Source organism: Pleurodeles waltl, chromosome 2_1, assembly GCF_031143425.1.
Source record: "Pleurodeles waltl isolate 20211129_DDA chromosome 2_1, aPleWal1.hap1.20221129, whole genome shotgun sequence".
NCBI classification, from domain to species: domain Eukaryota; kingdom Metazoa; phylum Chordata; class Amphibia; order Caudata; family Salamandridae; genus Pleurodeles; species Pleurodeles waltl.
The window spans coordinates 675,923,593-675,943,583 of record NC_090438.1 but is presented as its reverse complement, the minus strand read 5'-3'; the positions used below and the strand labels follow the sequence as shown (position 1 = coordinate 675,943,583).

The following is a 19,991-nucleotide window of genomic DNA, read 5'->3' as shown; positions in this document are numbered from 1 at the left end:
GATGTTTGCCAGCTGCAGGCTAGGTGCATCCATGAAGTGGTAGCAGACCTCTTGGCTGCTGTCTATGGACACCACTGCACTTTATGAAACAGATCCTCAGATCATTTCCCTCTGTACATGCTTCAGTATCTTTTAAACCTCGTTCTTCCCTTGGGGGCATGGCGTAGCAGCGCAACAAGATGGAGGCAAATTAAGTGAGCTCTAACAGCTGAAGCCCAGATCCTCCAAAAACTTCCGTCTCAACTAGCTGCAACCAACTACAAATGACACCATACTGATCCAGTGAACATCCCTGTTTCAGTGGGCTCAGAACGACCTCTGCACTGGGCCAGGGGGCTGCTAGCAGGAGAAAGAAATCCTGAGCCACACCCCCTGCAGAGCGTTGCAGGAGTGGCCTCCTGGGTGTGACTGCGGCCCTGATTGAGAGGTCATGAGCTGTGTGGTGCTTGGATTGACTGCTGTCCCACTGAGAGTTCCTGTGAGGGCTCTGGAAGGGTTTGGCCTGGACGGAGGCACTGCAAGGACAATTTGGTCATGGCTGGCAGCCTACGCATGGCAATGACGCCTACTTGCGGCCTACCTGAAAAACTCTGACTGCGATCTGGGGGATGCTCTGGGCAGCAGCTGCAGGTGGACGGAAGGGAATCTGCTTGGCCTGGAGGTGTTGCTGTGCATAAGCCACTGCATACTTGCGCATCAAGACCCATACATACTTCACATAGGCCAACCATGGGCAAGATGGACACCAGGCAATCTCTCTTGATGTTTGATACCAGGAAAAGTGTCAAGCCTCCTGCATCTGAAGCTGTCCATCTCTCTGATTGAGAGGAGAATAGGGAGGGTGAATCCCTCCCATCGGAGGACATTAAGGGCCATATGTACAAACACATTTTCCCATAGACACAGAATGGAAAAAACCCCTTGGTACATCTGGCCCGAAGTCTCTACTGTTGGTGATGAAGTTGAGCCTCTATAACATAGACATGAAAATTGACTCTGACCCGGAGGATGGATGACATGAAGGATGGTCTCGAGCAACAGATCTGACATGGAAGACAATCACACTCGGCAAATTAAAACGGTAGGAGATGCATGAGAAGCTACGTCTAATCCATCTTAAAAAAAGAGGACCTGGAACCTTGGTCAAGGATAAGTAATGCTCGTATTACTGGAATACCAGAGTAATACCAGAGTCAACCACAATGGGCCGCACCAAAGACTATATCAAAAAACTGCTGTGGTCATTATTTGGTGTGGACAACTTCACCAAGACATTGGTGATTGAACGAGCCATTTGCTCCTGGCCCCCAGACCTTGTTCTGGGCGCACTGCCAAGGCCCATCATTGTTACAGTTCTTAACTATAGGGGCAGCGATCAGCTCTTGAGACTGGTGATGGAGGCAAACGAAACATGCTACGAGGGGAATTTGCCTTTTATTTTTCCTGGACTTTACACAATAGATTCAAGACGCCTGGAATAAAATTATTTCTGGTGAAAAGAAACTGCAAGAATGCAGTCTACCTTTTGTCATGCTATACCCGGCGCAACTCCGGTTCACCTAGATGGGCAGGATGCTGGTCTTCTACCCTGCAGACAGCCTTTCTTTCCTCCAGAAATAAACACCAATGTGCGAGGCTTACACAGGCTTTACTGCATTATTGAAGCTTTGTGTGGAATCTGACTCTTGCACAATTATATTGGAGTGCAACCATAATCTTATCCTTAACACAGAACTTGACTGCTCTCACCATAGTGAAAGACGTCTATCTAGAGCTCGAGATGCGTTCCTGGGTGCTATAGAGCACTTTGGCCTGGTAGACCTCTGGAGATTAATGTACCTGACAGCACAAGAATACACATTCCATTCATCGGTGCACGACTCCTCCTTCATTGACTTCTGGGTGGGTTCCAAAGACTTGTTGGTTTGTACAGGGGACATCACTCACCTCCCCAGCATGGAAGTATACCTAGTAGATGGCGTCAGACATGTGTGGTGCCTCCAACCCCAGTACCTGCTGGATGTAGCAGTTAAACAGATTCAGTTGCCTTGGTTGCCACCCTTTGGGATGCCTTCAAGCCGGTAATTTGCGGGGGATGTATTGCAGAGGGAAATGGTGTCCTAAAATCTATTAGAACAAGATTTGCTACACTGGAACAGGACTTCCATACGCTAACAAAACACTATGACTCCACTCGTGATAGGGCAACCCTGGGCCCCATGCGCACTAAACTCCTTGAATTTCAAGAGGAGGCTAAGAGAGAACTTACATTTTTGAATAACTATAGTCAAGCCCGGAGTTTCATGGAGAGGGAAAGTCCGGGACACACTCTTGCGGGTCTGCTTAAACCTAGCTGGGCTGCAGCTTGCATACCTTGTGAATACACATCAGGTGAGCATATAGAGTACGATCCCACTGGCATTATAGACATATTTGCTGCCTTCTATAAAGAACTGTATACTTCCAGAGCACAGGCGGTGCCTTCTGACATCCATTCATACCTGGACAGGGCGGCTCTAGTGTCAACCTATAACTGTAGAAGAGATTAAACTAGTGATTAAACAGCTTAGAAATGGTAGCGCTCTAGGCAGTGATGGCTTCCACACTGAATTTTATAAGGAATGTTTGGAGAAGCTAGCCCCTGTGCTGTTGAAGGTCTATGAAGAGGCCTAAAGAACAGGGAAGCTCCCACAAACTATGAGGGAAGCCACAGTAATAACTCTCCTGAAGCCAAACAAACCCACCCCAAATAGATGTGGCCAACATGCTAGCGAGAGACTGCCTCCCTTGATGCCCCAACTGGTTAGGCCGGATCAATCTGGTTTCATCCAGATTGCTCCACTGCTGACAACCTTAGAGAGGTATTTGTACTCACACTTCAATGAAACCCTGATCTAAAAGTTGTGGTCAGCTTTTTGGGTGCTACGAAGGCATTCAACAGTGTTGAATGGTCGTTTCTGCTGGGGGGTGTTGGGCAGAATGGGATTCTGCCAGGCTTTAGTGAAATGGGTCAATCTCATCTGTACAGACCTCCTGGACCGGGTAAGAGTTAATGATTATGTCCCCTACGTTAGAGATCAGCTGAGGAACACAATAGGGTTGCCCCTTGTCCCCTACCTTGTTTTGTTCTTGCGGTGGAACCTCTGACCTACGTCATTTGGGAGTATCATTGACAAGGTGGGATTAACATGGTAATTCGTTAAACTCTGTTATCGATGCAGATTTTGCCCTGCTGGGGATGAGGGATCCCGATTTAAATGTGTACACCATTATTAATGAAGTAATACGATTTGGCTGCTGGTCGCTACTGCAGAACAGTTGATTGAAATCCATCATGGTGCAACTGACGAGGACCAGACCACATCCTAACATATCCTACGCACTGCAATTGAAAACTGTTTGCTATCTAGAGATACTTTATCACACGGATATCCCAACTATCCTTCAGGAGAACTATAACATGGAGGTGCCAAGTGCGCAGGTGGATCGTTGGTCACCCTCCCGTTATCACTTGCAGATAGGATAGCCCTGATGAAGATGGTAGTGCTACTGAAACTATTGTACATGTTCCAAAACATATCAGTTCCATTAAATAAGACGTTCTTTACTCAGCTGAGCACACTCATGATCAACTAGACGTGGGCAGGCAAACAGCCTAGAATCAGCCGGCATAGATTGAGGCTCCCGTATAGCAGGGGCGGTTTTGCAACGCTTCATAATTAAGTGTACCACCTGGTGGCACACTTCATGCTCCATTGGATGCATAATGTCTGGCATGCACCACGTCGCCCTCGAAAAGGGGCATCTACACCCACTTCCAATATAATCTGCACCATTCTCTCAGTTTACCAGGCCCACACGTGAAATACATACAGTGAAATGCACTCCATGGGCGCTGTCGAGACTGGCTTCACTGTGCAATATGCCAGTGCCTTAATCACCCCTCATACCTATTGCACATTACCGCTTCAGATGGACTGTACCTCCGCGCTGCTGGGGGATCTCTTCATAGAGCATCAATTCACAACATTTAAAGACTACTGCGGAGAAACAGCAAGCACCCTGATATATAGAAACTCTCGTATGCCGCATTCCCTGAGGAGCTGTCGGAGTGGCCCGAGCTGTCCATCATACTATTTACTCCCCACCCAATCAAGCTCACTGCCAGATTGCACTCTGCAGTTATGGAACAACTAGAGGGAGCCACTCCTGGGCGCAGCTGCAGGGAACCTGGGCGTGAATATTAGAGATGATGTGAAAGTATTGCTGTCAGCAAACCAAAGAAGTCTCCCCTAATGGCAGATATCAATTAGTGCATTATAAATACTTGAACAGTGTCTACCCGACTCCGACGTTCCAGGCCTGGTGCATTCACAGACGACACTAGATGCAAGCAATGTGGTGTTTGGGTGGCTTGACTTCCTTCACTTGACATGGACCTGCCCAGGAGTTGCCGCCTTTTGGGCACAAGTTATAGCGGTTGTGGCTGATATGACAGAACATAACTTCCAGCTCACCCGTGACATTGTTCTCCTTGGCTACGTAAAAAACGTCCCGAAGGGATATTGCTACTGGGTAAACACAGGCTTCCCATGGTGTGGGGAGGTCGGAAACACTCCCTTTTTAAGGACTGACTCAAAGATACGAACCTATGTGAAGAATGGTCTGGGATTTGTGCTGCCACCCTCCCCAGTGCCTCAAGGCCAGGAGACTTCTGGGAGCCCCTATAGATGTGCTTATCTGCCTTGTCCCCTGGCTAAAGACTGTACTAATCCATTTCTACTTCAGTGATGCTATGGTGGCCCCTGGACTATTAGTCATTTTCTTGTAGGAGCGAGCCAATCCCGTTGGTTGGTATACAATGTTGGTCATCTGTAGACGTTTTTAGACAAATCTTTCCTTGCTATGTTGACCTTATGTACACTTGTGTGCTCATCCTATTGATTATCAATGCCCTTGCATGCTCAGGTTTTACTGCACTGTTCTTCTCTGCCTAAATACACTACTAAAAAACAACGCCTTGTTATCCCCTTATTTTTTGGAGTTGAAGCAGAGAGTTAAAAAACACTATGACCGTTCACTGGCCCCTTTCGTCCCCAAACCTCCTTTTGCCACATATTTATATCGTATTAGACGGCGCAGATGGCAGTCTGCTGCAAGCAACGCTTGAATACCCTGTGCTGAAATGACCTTCCATTATTTAATATTTTTTTACTCTAGAAATAAATGGAGAACTCCATAAAAAAAATTATTTTATTTCACTTTTTTTTTTCAGAATGAAGATCGCTTACGACAGGCGGTAGAATTGGTGGGTAAATCTTCAAGACTCCTAGTAAGAGCACGCAGGTAGAATTTATTTTTAAAATCTTAGATATTTGCTACATGGTTGGGTTTTTCCATTGTTAACCCCACACTTATGTTTAATAAATGCACCTGCAATGGAGAGGGTACTGCGGTGTTTAGATTCGGACTAGTGCTTTGTTTTTGGGAAAATAACCCTATTATTTACAAATGTGGAGGGTGGAGGTGGTAATCAGGGGAGTGGGAGCGATGTTCTTTCAGACTAATTGCCGTTGTTGATAACCTGTTAGGAGGCTATGCTAAATGCAACTTCGATATTTACAATAGAAGCGCACTCACAACTAGTAGATTTCAGAATTCAAAAGAAATTGTGTATGGCGGACCTTGATTTCAAGAGAGGATGTAATGTAGAAAACAAACATTTCCCACGCTTTTTTGCGTGCAGCTCAATGAGGGATTGTTGAGCACTTCAGGAAATGGCAAATAGGAGAGAGATGTCGTGCGCATGCAGTAAGTACATCGGTCTAACCTTTAGCGGGTGTAATACATTGTGTGACCACAAGATGTCGGTCTTGTCGGTAGAATGAACGTTCGGTTTTAAAGTCGGTTTAACAGTTTCGCGCTGGAAGAGGACAATTATTAGACTTTAAGTCCTATAAAATGTACATACCCTTTAGCCTGAAGCGAACAGGAACCAGTAGCTTAGACCCACCTTACTGTGTGGCAGCTCATACTTTATACGAGGATTTTTTGGTATATGTGGAGGAACGTCGGATACCCACGTTGTTCAGGTAAGCCATATGGCCGCTAACTCCCTTTCAGCTTCATCTTTGAATATTTACCCTTCAAACACAATTGTGTTCAACACGCGTTTACTCCGATATTATCAGCGTTCCACCGCCATATTTATTCTAACTTTTCAATTAAGAACAACTCCATATTTTTGATAATTGATGTGCGCTGCCGCACTTGGTACTTTTAGGAAGGACTCTGCTTTCTGAGTTGATTTAGTGTGAAAAGATAATTTTCCACCTTTTCACTCTATAGAATTAGTATATCCTGGGATGTCACACTGCTTACTGTGTTACACATTACATATCATATTTGTGTTATGTTCTTACTTTTCCAGTGCGTCAGAAACGTATTTTCTTTAGTGCGACAAAATCTTTTGTGTAACTACATCCCGATGTTTTTAACACTCTTACTTTCCTACTGTGTTTTAACTATCGATGACACAAGAATGTCACGTGTGAATCATACGTTACCTACTTTTACAAAACCTTTCAGGGCGGTGTGGCTTACTGTCCTTCATCTTCAGATAATTCTTTCTTATATTTCTCCACTCTTGGTCAGGATTACGGAACATTAAAAAGTACTCTGGCCTTTATTAAACCGTTTTGCCTGCAATAGTTGCGTTAAAATGTCCATGTTACCCGTTTAAAAATACTGTGCTCTACGGAAGCCGTATTAGTTCTGTTTTGCTCGACTCTCCACTGTAGACCTGTTGATTTTCCAATTTGAGTTTTTTTTTTTAATATTCATAATGTTTTTTTTTCTCCATATGGTGGGTTTATTTCAACATCTTTGTTTTGTTTGCCTGATTTCCAGTTTTGTCAATACTGCATTCAGTTCCAAGCATTTAGCCTGTTTTTTTTGCACAGAAGATCTGACCCCACAGATTGCTCCTGGTTACGTTCTCTTTTGTGGGCCTCGAAAAATATGATAAATGTTGACAGACCTGCATATCTAGTGACTTGAATTATTTTTTCGTCCTAAGAGTAATACACTCGACCCATGGAAACACGTAGGATTCTGCAAAACAAGGCGGGTAATTGCAATACAATTATTTAATATTATGAGAGCACTGTGTAAAATTACTAACTTCAATGAGTGTGCAGTTTCCTGCGATTTGCAGAAAAGCCACTTTAATAAGCGCAAAATAGTTCTAATCCATCGAATTAAGCACTTGCAGCTCAGTCTGACTCTTGGCCAGAAGCGTGACATTCACCCAGCTGGAGGCTCTCTTGGTTTAACTTTTCCAATTATGAATATGAAAATTAAAAGTCCAAACATATGAAATGTACTTGGCATCTGATGTTGTTACTTAGCATGATTTCACTCGACACATTACAGCTGCTCACTACAATTTGATTTCAGTCGAGTGACATTGCTTTTTAGGAAGTGATCAATGTATAAATATTTGATTGAAGCATTTTTAGATGAGAGCGTTTCTTCTCAGTAATGCGCATCCGTTGTTTTTCCAGCACCTATGTTTAAAATATTATTTTTTATTATTCTGCCTCTTTTCATCCCAGCGTAGGCAGCAAGAGCCTCATTGATCAGTTTTTTTTCTCAGAAAAACGAAGACGTCTCTGCAGCTGAAAACGTTTCTTGAATGCTATACACACGCTGAAAGTCGATAGGAAATAAGTTGTCTTACCACTGGAAACGTTATGCTGCAGTACCTCTAACATTGGGTGCAAAGAATCCCACCATAAGGGAGACCACACGAGATAGCACAATCCTAATGTACCACAGGCCACTTGTGCTGCACTTCTAACTGTGCCTGTAGTGTTTACATCCATTCCTGCTCTTTTCCTCAGTATTTTTACTTTCTGTGCCAAGTAGCGGTGTACTTATATTTCCTACTGATGATCGTTATGTCTAATACTACATATGAGGGTATATATTTACTGATTGATGTTGGTTCTGCAAAACTACATCTAATAGACAATCACAGCTAGCTGAGTGAAAAACAAGTCCCATAGAAACTATCATAAGGAAGAACAGAAGAGACGGGCCTCTGGACTGAACGGACTCCCCTCTGCCCTGTCCAAAGCTTCCCCCGAGTTATGGCAAAAAACCCAACCTCATTTTAGTACGGTGAGCCTCCAACTGGCAGTTCCAGACTCTTGGCTTGGATCTATAATCCACCCAATTTTGAAAGGGGGTGATAGAGGTGATCCAGCAAACTAACGATTAGTAGCCCTTCTTGACATTGATTCCAGGCATTATGCAGTCTTAGTTCTATATGATCTGCTAGAACGGGTTGACAACCTGGCACTCACTCCATGGAGCCAAACAGTTTTCTGTGCAGGTCAGGGCGCACTCTCAAATTTTTCAGCCCTAACACTTGTGTTGAAAGGGCCTTTATCTCAATTTGTTTTTATAAACACATTTTTATTGGTTTTAAAAAGAAAAGGGGAATGGAAAACAGATGGAGAATGAAAACTCCAAAACAACTTGCTCAGGTAAGTACAGTGAGCTCCAGATCCTGTGTAAACTGACATTAAAACCAATCCATGTGACAGATGTATCCACTTTCAAGCATAGCATCAGGAGACACACTTCCCCACACCTTCTCATGTTTCCAGGGACAGCCCCTTGACCCATGGACCAGTTTTTCTTGGTTTGCGCACCAGTCCACCCCGCGCCGCCATTTTTGAAGGGACGGGCCTGTAGATGAGTTCCAAGCAGCTGCCATGTCTCTTTTGGCGACCAACAGGGCCGTACCCACAAAGGCACGATTTGCTGGCGTGCCCCTTAGTTCTTCCATCACACCCAAATAACACTAGTTTGGCGGACAGCTGCTGCTCCTGTCCCAGTACTGCGTTCAGTTTGCGTGTTATCTTTCCCCAATAGACCTGCAACACCGGACAGAACCACACCATGTGAAAAAAATTAGCCAGTTCCCCCGCACATTGCAGGCACTGAGCGTAGGTAGTAAAACTGCACCGTCCGAAGTCTCGCCGACACCGCCAGTGCTCTAGGCACTATCAGTGCCTCCACCCAGTCAGTCTCTTCAAACGATCCCACCCACGACTCCCACTTGTTCCTATTTGGCTCCAGACTGCCCAGGGCATTATTGACTAACATTTTATAAATTTGGGAAACCTTCCCCGCCCCCCTAAATTACCCATGAGCAACTTGGCTTCAAGTGAACTGAATTCTGGTATTGGGTCAGAGGCGGTCAAGTGAGTGCCCAGGGCGTGTCGGAGCTGGAGGTGCCTGAAAAACTGATCGGGACAAAAGAAAATCAGCCTGTAGCTCCTGAAATTATTTCATTGCATCCCCTTTCCATACATCTCCCACTTGTGATATACCCAGCAGGTCCCATTCAGCGAACCTGTCCAATGCCGCCACAGCGAGGTCTGTCGGGTGACAACAGCATTCCATTGGGTATGCTGCAGTGCTGCGCACCACGCAAGGAAGACCACTCTAGTTACCGACTCCGTGTCCCTGGGGAGCGGCGAGCCATAGAGCAAATCTGGGATACGGGGGAAGCCCAATGTCTCCAGTTCCACCCGGTAGGTCGGGTCTGCCCACCCCCCAGTAAACCAATCATGCACAACCAAAAGCTGGGTCGCCAGATAATATAAATAGGGGTCAGCCATGCCCAGTCCCCCGTCATACACCCCCCCCGACAGTGCAGTGCGGCCACCCAATGTCTCGTCCCGTTCCATAGAAATGAGGTGATGGCTTTCTCCTAAGCCCTGAACCAAGGATGTGGGATTGGAAGTGGAAAGTTTTGGAATACATATAAAATTTGCGGTAGTACCATCATTTTATATAGGGCTACACGGGCCAGAACGTTCAACGGCAGTGTTTGCCATCTTTGCAAGTCTGCCTTAGTGCGGGCTAAGAGCGGGGCCAAGTTCCTGGCCCATGTGAGTTCAGGAAGAACGGCTACCCAAATACCAAGATATTTAAAACTTAGCCTGCTCAAGGGTATCACACTCTGCCAGTCAAAGCGAACTCGCTAAAGGCAACAACACCGATTTAGCTGGGTTCATTTTGAGCCCTGATGCCTCTTCATAACATCGTAGAAGATGGAAGCTTCGCGGACCTGTCACACTGGGCTCTTCCATATATAACAGGACATCATCCGCACACAGGGCCACCCTGTCTTCAGATTAAGGCCCTCATCTCCTGCCGCGGTATAGTGGATCTATCCTAATCAATTGTGCCAGGGGCTCGATAGCAAAGCAAAAAGGATAGAGGACAGAGGGCAGCCCTGGCCTGTGCCCGACGGACAGAGAGGACCGAAAACAGGGTACCATTGACCTGCACGCGTGCCGTGGGGTTGGCATACAGAGCCCGGACCAGGTGGCAAAACCACGGCCCAAAGCCCGCCCGCTGAAGCACCAAAAAGAGAAACCCCCAGTCCACCTTATCGAAGGCCTTTTCAAAGTCAATAAATAGGAGAGCGAGGTCCCCGGGCAGCCAGTGGTGCTCAGCCAGGGCCACATGCAACCGACGAACACAGTGTTGTGTGCCGCGAGTGGCCATAAAACCCTTATGGTCAGGATGTATAGGCAGAGGCAGCACCCTTTTAAGACTGGTGGTGAGGATCATGGCATACATTTTTACTTCACTATTAATCAGAGATATCAGTCTGTAATCAGCACAATGTTGTGACAGGGGCTGGGGTTTGGGAAGCACCACAATAGTGGCTATGTGTAGCCCTCTGGGAATGAGCTCTGGTGTTCCACCTCCGCATATAATGCCGAGAGGCGTGGTATCAGGTCCTCCCGTAACACCTTATAGTATTCTGATGGAAATCTATCGGGTCCTGGGGTCCTACCCGTACCCAGCGCGTAGACTGCTTCCCCAATTTCTTTCTCACTGAAAGGTTCATCAAGCATCTGCACCTCCATCGGGGCAACCTCAGGAGGGGGACATCCTCCAAGAACCGATGGGCACGGTCGGGAAGAATGGCTGCCGAAGCCTGGTATAGCGGCCTGTAATACCGAGCAAAAGTGTTGGCTATGTCTTGATGTCCGGAGACGCCCACCCCCTGTTTGTTATAAGTTTCAGGAATAATCCTAGAGGTCTGCTGTTAGGATGTCAGCCAGTATAACAGCTTTTCAGTTTTGTCCCCCCAGCCATCGACCCTGGCATTGGTTGCTCACCAGAGGTATTTAGCCACTTTCAAAGATTGGTCCCGGATGTCTATATGGATCAGTAGGAGTTGTCTAGCTACCCCTTCGCTGGGCTGCGCACCCTCTTCAGCTTCCAAGCATGCAGCCCGTGCCTCCAGCTGCTGAATGTGAAATGTCTGGGAGTGCTCCCAAGTGCGGACAAGGCTCCTAGCCATCGTCCATTGTACCACCTTGCTTGCGGCCCATAGAACCCCCCGTTAAGGGCGAAGTATTCTTGAAGTGCCTGCTGCAGCCGCTTAACATAGGACGCATCCTGCAGGTACCATGCATTCAATCGCCACATAGGACGGACCGATGACTGGGCAAGTCCCACAATGAACTGAAGGGGGCGCATGGTCAGAGATCCCACAAGCTAAGATTTCAGTATGGGTGAGATGGCAGCAATCTGTGCCCTGCAGAAGCACAAGGTCAATCCTAGATTGCGTGCCATGGGCCGCCGAGGTATGCGTAAATTGTCGACGCCATGGGTGCCATATTCTCCAGGCATAGCATAGTCCTGCGGATGTCAACCACCCAGTGAGCCCCGCTGCCATTGCCTGTCTGTGGGCTGAGGCCGGCATTCGCATCTATTCCAGGATCTGGGACTGCATTAAAATCACCCGCCAGTATGGCAAGTCCCGGGAGCAGGTCTAGAAGTAATTTAGTTAGGTCATTGAGAGTCCCACGCACCTTTGCCGGCGGGGCATAAATGCTAACCACGTTGATCGTGAGGCCCTCGACCTTCCCAGTAATGGCCACATAACGCCCTTGTCGGTCCCTCCACACCTGGGTCACAGCTATGGGAAATGAGCAGTGCAGCAGTATCGCCACCCCGCGATCCTAGTGTGACCCTGCATGATATACTCTGTTGAAACCCTTGCGGGCTAGAAAAGTGCACTGGTCCCCCAGGAGGTGGGTCCTTGCAACAGGAGTATGTCAGGCCGGTGTCGGTGTATGAAGGTAAACACTGCAGTCTGCTTAATTTTGTCTAGGAGACCATTAATGTTCCAAGAGGTAATCTGTGTTGGGCCCATTTGTGTGGATGATTCTATCTACCATGACATTGTTTCTGAACTCTGTCCAGGCGCCCCCCAGGTCCTCCCCCAGTCCCGTCCGGCCAGCGCCCCAGTGTGTGGTGGACGCTATGTCATTTAGCATCTTGGACCCCTCGTGCAGTTGTGAATAAGAACGTACAAACAGTTACATGAATTAACGATAATCGGCACCTTAATGCAAGGTCTGAACTCCCATACCCCCCCAACTCCCTCCCCCCATCCCAGAAACATCTGTCACCCTTATATAAAATCTCACTCCCAAACACAGTGAGTTGGAAACACCAGTTGGTTGAGCTGTGGTGGACCCCTCCATATCGTTGGATCAAAGAGCATTAAATAGTAAGCAGCTATATTGTGGCAATGTTTCCATCGGTGCAGGTGTTACCTGTCATGTTATCTCCTCCCTGCTTGCAGAGTTAGAGCTTCGGGCTTCGGGACAGATCTGAGTCTTCCAATGTCTCCAAGTGAGCATGTGTCGGTTCCTTCAGCCCCGGATCTCCCCTGTTGCCCCCTTGACCTGTTTTCATCTGTTGCTCTGACAATTTTTCTGAAAGGGGTTCCATGGGGGAGCCTGAGCGGGAGCCCCGGTGCACCTTACGCCTCCTCAAGGGTGTCCGCTGGCAGAGGCCAGATGGCCGATTCTGCTGGTTGTCCGTCGGAACTCTGTCTCAGGCCTGCCGCTGTCTCTCACCGGGGGGGCTGAGCGGTACCTCTTCTGTCAGCCAAGTCCATGCCGCTGTTGGGCGCTCAAAGAAGTGAGTCTTATTTCCGTGGACCACTTGGAGTTTCGCTGGGAATAGAAGGCAGTAGGTAGAGAGGAGGTCGCAGTGTTCACCGGAAGGCCCACGATATGAAGATTGTTGCGACTGGACCTATTTTCAGCATCTTCTGCTCTCCGGTATAGTTCTGACGTGCGAGCCGATAATGCAGATGATTGCATTTTCAAGGCGGTCAGGTTGTCTTCCCCTGTGGATATTCTTGATTTTGCCTCTGTGATCCGGGCGGTTGCGTTGCGGCGGTCCTGACATACCAGGGCCACATCCACTCTTACTTCACCGATCTTGGCCTCTACAGCCGTCTGAGACGCCTGAATAGCTTGAAGGATAGCTGCCAGGTCGCTAGAAGCCGCTGGTGGCCCATCGCCGCCGCTTAGGGATCGGTCTTCAGTGCGGGTCCCACCAGAACCCATAGTAAATTGGTCTATGCGATGTGCGCCGTGGGTGGTCGTGTCAATTTGTCCTTGCCTATTGCCGCCTTCCAAAACCCCAGCTATGGTTCAAGACACTTTGATTGGAGTACACAGAAAAAGTCCAGCTAGAACCCCTATATGGGATCACAGGGTCAACAGAACAGCCCTCCAAGGCCACATCATTTACAGAACTAGGTCTTCACCTCTGGACAGCAGTGGCCATTGCAAGGGTCATGGGCTCATCATCCAACCACCCGGCTGCATCCAGTACAATTTGTTGCGACCTGACGTCGAGGCTCAGGAGTCCATGTGCCCTCAGTCGTGCCTCCCAGATCACCCCTCTTCAGCCGGGTCCCCTTCAGCGCCTCCAGACTGCGCGCCGCTGCTCCTTTTTTACTCTGGGCCCCTCTTCTCTCATCAGGACCCAAAAAACCGCCAAGAGGGAGAGGGAGGAGGAATATTCACGACCCGCCGCAGGTCTCCCGCCTTCAGCGGCCAGTCCCTCTCCTCACCTCTGTTCTCTCCAGCCTGGTTGCTCCGGAAGGCCCACAATGTTCTCCAGCTGGCTGGGCCGTGGCTGTGCGACCCACAGCCTCTCCGGCCTCCAGGCGCTTCTCCGGCATCCGGGTTCCCCGGTCTGCCTCTGCGCTGTCTCCTGCAGCATTGCACCGGCCGGCGGCTCCTCCTGCCGTGTTCACCCTGCTTTGCTGCTCCGTAGGCCTCTGGCCTTTTTCTCAGGCAGCCGGCAAGCAGGACAGACACGGGCCGCATCCCGTCGCCGGCTCTACTCCGATCACGGCTGCCGCTAGATGGGCGCATCCGCCATTTTGAGTGCGGACCGCCTCGAACAAGCAGTGTCGCACAGCTGAGTCGCGGTGTCCAAATATTCCCCCCCAATTACTCCAGGGGCGTCAGGCTAGCCCCGGGAGCGTGTACTGCCACCGATAAAGGCATATTGTGGGCGCTGCTTAAGGTGGATGACAGAGGGGTCCGGAGCACTACAAGAGTGCGACCGCCATCTTGACGCATTGGCCACACCCTCCTTTATCTCAAATTTAACACTTCATGCTTGTTTTATTAATTTCAGAGCGGCATTCGACAGGGTCTCTTGAGACCTACTTTGGGACAAATTCAACAGTTTTGGAGCCCCACAGAAAGTAATTAGCCAACCAACTTCTTTGTTCTGAAACATGTCTAACTGTCAAGCTTGGAGGCACCAATGATGCGTTTTCAACTTCTTATTGTTTAATGTACGTTTAAATCCTGTCTACAGAATTGCATCTCATAAATACATATCCACCAAATATAGAGAACCGCTGTCTTACTCCTGTTTTATACACTAACGACTTGCTCTTATTGAGCATAACCCCTATAGGGTTGCCTCAGCTTCTAGGCGCTCTACTTTGTTTTGCAAAATGACATAAACTTGAAATCAGTTATGAAAAAACAAAAGCTGTGAAATTTAACAAGAAATTAAACATACCTGAATCATGGTTTATAGATGGGTTTGAGCTATTCATTGAATGAAAATACAAATACCTTGGGATGGTTTTTGATTCAAGAGGAAGGCTTGCCTTACACACGGACACAATGAAATCTAAAGCCCACCACCCCACCTACCCCCAGACTTCCAGAATGTGTATGCTTTAAAGATGACTGCAAAGTGCCGTTGGGGGTGGCCATGGTGGCGAAGTTGCTCCCAGCCATCACGTGTAGCTGCGACATAATGGCAGGAAAGAAAGTTGCAAGGTTACTAGACTTGCTAATTGCAAAAGCCTATTGGACCATCGATAGGCTTCCAAATTACACATCGCAGGCACAACTGCTCCTAGAGCTAGGCTTAATAAAACAATCATTCGCCATAAAATGCTCCTTTTTGAAAATGTGCCATTGATTTACAATGGCAGAGAACAACTCATTAACTGCACATGACTGGCTCGAAACCAACAAGCAGAACTCAAAATTAATATTAAGGCATTACTTCGGCGACACTTTGCAGTCTGTGCAAGCCACTGGCTTATGGATCACCAAGGTATCAACTACCAAATTCAAGAAAATGATCAACAGAACCACCAGACTCCGTTACATGCAAGAAGACAAAGTGACTTTGGCGAAGAGGGCTCATGCCTGGCAAGTCATTCATACCTGTCAGTCTTTAAAACCACATCCCTATTTCGACTTTGGATTCCCATTTCACATCAAGCTCACGAGCCTCCGCTTCGGATTCCAACCAACATTGGACCCACTTGGTTAAAATCCACCAAGACTGCAGAATAAAGACTGCGGCGCGGAAAAGGAGACCCTAATCTAGGTTCTTTGCATTTGCCTGGCAATGTTACCCGACAGTAGGAGGATGGTGTGCGGTGCCTTTAATCAGGCCGTCATCTGATCATGTAGGCAAGCCCTCACTCTACATGCAAACCGGAACTGCCTAAAAGCAAGCAAGAACAGAGGCCATTGTGGGGAAATGAAAAAATACACTGATTCTATGAGGCGCTGGCGCACAGGAGGACACTGATCTTCATCCAAAGTAATACCTCTTTTAGCAGTACTTGCACAGTAGCGGGCACGGCAGCAAAGCATGCTGTGGCCGAGTGCCATCCTTTTGAATCATTTGGCGCCAGTAGTGACGGCGCGGTCAGCAGTGGTCCCTGCGGCTGAGCACTGACACTTCACCACATTTTGCAGAGCCGTGGCCAAGCACTGTCACTTAAACCTGGCACAGCCACGCCTATGATCCCTCATTGATTTTGGAGGCCAATAGTTGTGCAGCGATCAACAAAAGTTGCTGTGGCTGAGCACTAGAACTTTAATGCATTTTGCACAGCCACGACCTACTATCCAGCAAGAACATGGTGCACTTTATGATTATTTTTTTTCACCAAGTGAATGAGTAAGTTTTACTCATCTGATCACTTTTTATGTATACTTTTAATTGTATTATCGTTTTACTGTATATAGGTGTAACGGTTTAATTAACTATGCGTTCTAGAAAAAAACTTGGAACTTGAACTACTTTTAAGCATGTTGTCTGTGTGCAAGGGTGCCTGTTGGTGTGGCTTAATTGTGCATGATCGCCATTGCAAGACCCACCGGATATATTCATTCTTTATAAAATGTTTACATCGCCGATCCCGCAAGTAAAACTATACCTGTGAGAATTCTTAGTGCACCTTAGGATTACAGGTGCAGAACATTTGACTTCTTTTATGGTTACGTCTCTGCAAAGCAATTGGCTCTAAGGATGAATGATTATGTATGTGAATAATTGGAGGCAGAGAAATGTGGTTCCTGGACAGACTAAGTAGATGACATCATTTCATTGTGACCTTGATGGAAATGGAAAAGGTATTTTCATCAGTATTTCTTATGACATTAAAACTACTGGGCATATTGTTCTTTTTCTTTTCCAGTATTGACTCTCTTGATCCTCTTGACTACTCAGTTAGGTTCTCGTGTGGCACAATAAAAAAAAACAGCCTCTTTCTTGATGCTTGATCAGGTTTAACATGAACTATATATTTTTGGAAACTATATGTTACGTATCATTAGAATTGTGGGTTCCTTGTAAAGAGGTACAGTGCAAGGAAGTATAGCCTGGAACCCCAGTTGTGAATAGATAAACAGAATTGTGTTGTTAAATAATTCCATATTCTGCTGATGCTACAATTCTTGACAACCTAAAAAATACCACATGCGTGACAGTTTTAAACTGTTAGCACGCATAAAGGGAATGACGTCACCCTCACTGTATGTAAGCAATGATTGAGGATGAAGTCTGAGAGCTAGTTTGCAGATGCACACGTTAAATAACGGTCAGGCACTGTGCAGATATTATTTGAGTTTTTATATACTGATTACCTATCACTGCATTGAATCTGAAAGTCACAGGAGCTGAGGCGGGCTAAGGGAGAGATGTTGTGTGTCCACAGAGGCTGCTTCAGTTTTTACTTTTACTGGCCAGGTATCATCACAGGAAGAGACGTGGTGTATGTGGAGACTGACCATCTTCCTATATTTAGACGCTGAGAATGTGAGAGTGCCTTGCTGTGTACACAGACCACAGCAGCATTTGGCTGCGCCATGGATGTGTGCAGCGCCACCACAGCCATGATGGGCACCTGGACTCCGACCAGGTAATAACATCTGTTACTACAGATGTACAGCCTCCTTCTCAGTTGGAGAGCTTGCACTACAAATGATGTACACAAAAATGTGATGGGTGGAAGCCCTTAATTTATCTCGGCCACTGGTAATTCTCGGCTACATTCCAGTCCATCGTTCTTTTGCCAACCATGCCACTTCAGACGGGAAGCCGCAATGTGCAAATCACTCTACGTCCTGCTCAAATAGGACAGTCCAGCCCAAACTGACAGGCCAGGCTCCTGCATGGGAACACAAGAACCCCAAGACTGGTTTCAACTCATATGGGCCTTTTCAGCCAGGTGTATCTTGAGTCCTAGGGTAGAGTGGGCACAAGGCCACGTCTGGGCATTCCCATCGCACTGACCCATTTCGCATGGGCATCGCACTGAGGTACATAAAAAGAGATTGGTGGAATGCTTGAAATAATCTTGGCCACTGGTAACTACTCTGGGCCGCATTTCCAGTCCTTTGTTCTTTTGGCCACTATGCCAGCTCAGACAGAAATCAGCCAAGTGCGAACAAGTGTTGATTCTGCTCCAGTAGAAACTGCCAGTTCAGACTCGCTCTGAATAGAAATGTAAGCACCCAAAGACCGGTTACAGCCTATATGGGCCTCTTCAGTGTAGCTTGCTGATTGGGTCATGGCCTCAAGTAATTACCAGTGGCTGAGACTAATTCAGGCATTCAGTCCATCGCTTTTTGTATTTTTCATTGCAGTATAAATGAAGCAGTATAAGCATGCCACTGTTTTCACCAGAGAGGGAGCTCCATGCCCACGTTTTGTGCTTTATACATTGAGTGCTCAGGCAGCTGTGGACTCCTGACGTCAGTGAACAGCTGGAAGTATGAAACTTCCAGCTCCATAGTACAAGGAGACCTAAAAAAAAATGCTGCTCCTATGAGTAATAGTCTCCCCATAGCCCGTGGACAAGGAGGATTTTCCAGCCATCCATATAACAGGTCTAGCAGTTCAGGAAAGAAAGCAATTACAGACAGGTAGTTTTGATTGGTAATCAAAATGTATTGAAAGATTTTAGGACATGATCTCTTTGAGGTGGTTGTACAGGGAGTGCAGAATTATTAGGCAAATGAGTATTTTGACCACATCATCCTCTTTATGCATGTTGTCTTACTCCAAGCTGTATAGGCTCGAAAGCCTACTACCAATTAAGCATATTAGGTGATGTGCATCTCTGTAATGAGAAGGGGTGTGGTCTAATGACATCAACACCCTATATCAGGTGCGCATAATTATTAGGCAACTTCCTTTCCTTTGGCAAAATGGGACAAAAGAAGGACTTGACAGGCTCAGAAAAGTACAAAATAGTGAGATATCTTGCAGAGGGATGCAGCACTCTTAAAATTGCAAAGCTTCTGAAGCGTGATCATCGAACAATCAAGCGTTTCATTCAAAATAGTCAACAGGGTCGCAAGAAGCGTGTGGAAAAACCAAGGCGCAAAATAACTGCCCATGAACTGAGAAAAGTCAAGCGTGCAGCTGCCACGATGCCACTTGCCACCAGTTTGGCCATATTTCAGAGCTGCAACATCACTGGAGTGCCCAAAAGCACAAGGTGTGCAATACTCAGAGACATGGCCAAGGTAAGAAAGGCTGAAAGACGACCACCACTGAACAAGACACACAAGCTGAAACGTCAAGACTGGGCCAAGAAATATCTCAAGACTGATTTTTCTAAGGTTTTATGGACTGATGAAATGAGAGTGAGTCTTGATGGGCCAGATGGATGGGCCCGTGGCTGGATTGGTAAAGGGCAGAGAGCTCCAGTCCGACTCAGACGCCAGCAAGGTGGAGGTGGAGTACTGGTTTGGGCTGGTATCATCAAAGATGAGCTTGTGGGGCCTTTTCGGGTTGAGGATGGAGTCAAGCTCAACTCCCAGTCCTACTGCCAGTTCCTGGAAGACACCTTCTTCAAGCAGTGGTACAGGAAGAAGTCTGCATCCTTCAAGAAAAACATGATTTTCATGCAGGACAATGCTCCATCACACGCGTCCAAGTACTCCACAGCGTGGCTGGCAAGAAAGGGTATAAAAGAAGGAAATCTAATGACATGGCCTCCTTGTTCACCTGATCTGAACCCCATTGAGAACCTGTGGTCCATCATCAAATGTGAGATTTACAAGGAGGGAAAACAGTACACCTCTCTGAACAGTGTCTGGGAGGCTGTGGTTGCTGCTGCACGCAATGTTGATGGTGAACAGATCAAAACACTGACAGAATCCATGGATGGCAGGCTTTTGAGTGTCCTTGCAAAGAAAGGTGGCTATATTGGTCACTGATTTGTTTTTGTTTTGTTTTTGAATGTCAGAAATGTATATTTGTGAATGTTGAGATGTTATATTGGTTTCACTGGTAATGAT

General features: G+C 47.0%; 1 protein-coding gene across 1 annotated transcript in view; it reads left to right on the top strand.

Annotated features, from left to right (window-relative positions):
• Positions 1–19,991, top strand: part of NAPG (NSF attachment protein gamma) — a 172,446-nt gene that overhangs the window by 93,164 nt on the left and 59,291 nt on the right. Inside the window, exon 8 of the mRNA XM_069216481.1 lies at positions 5,276–5,346. Coding sequence (XP_069072582.1) covers positions 5,276–5,346 — 71 coding nt within the window. The remainder of the gene's footprint in view (positions 1–5,275; positions 5,347–19,991) is intronic.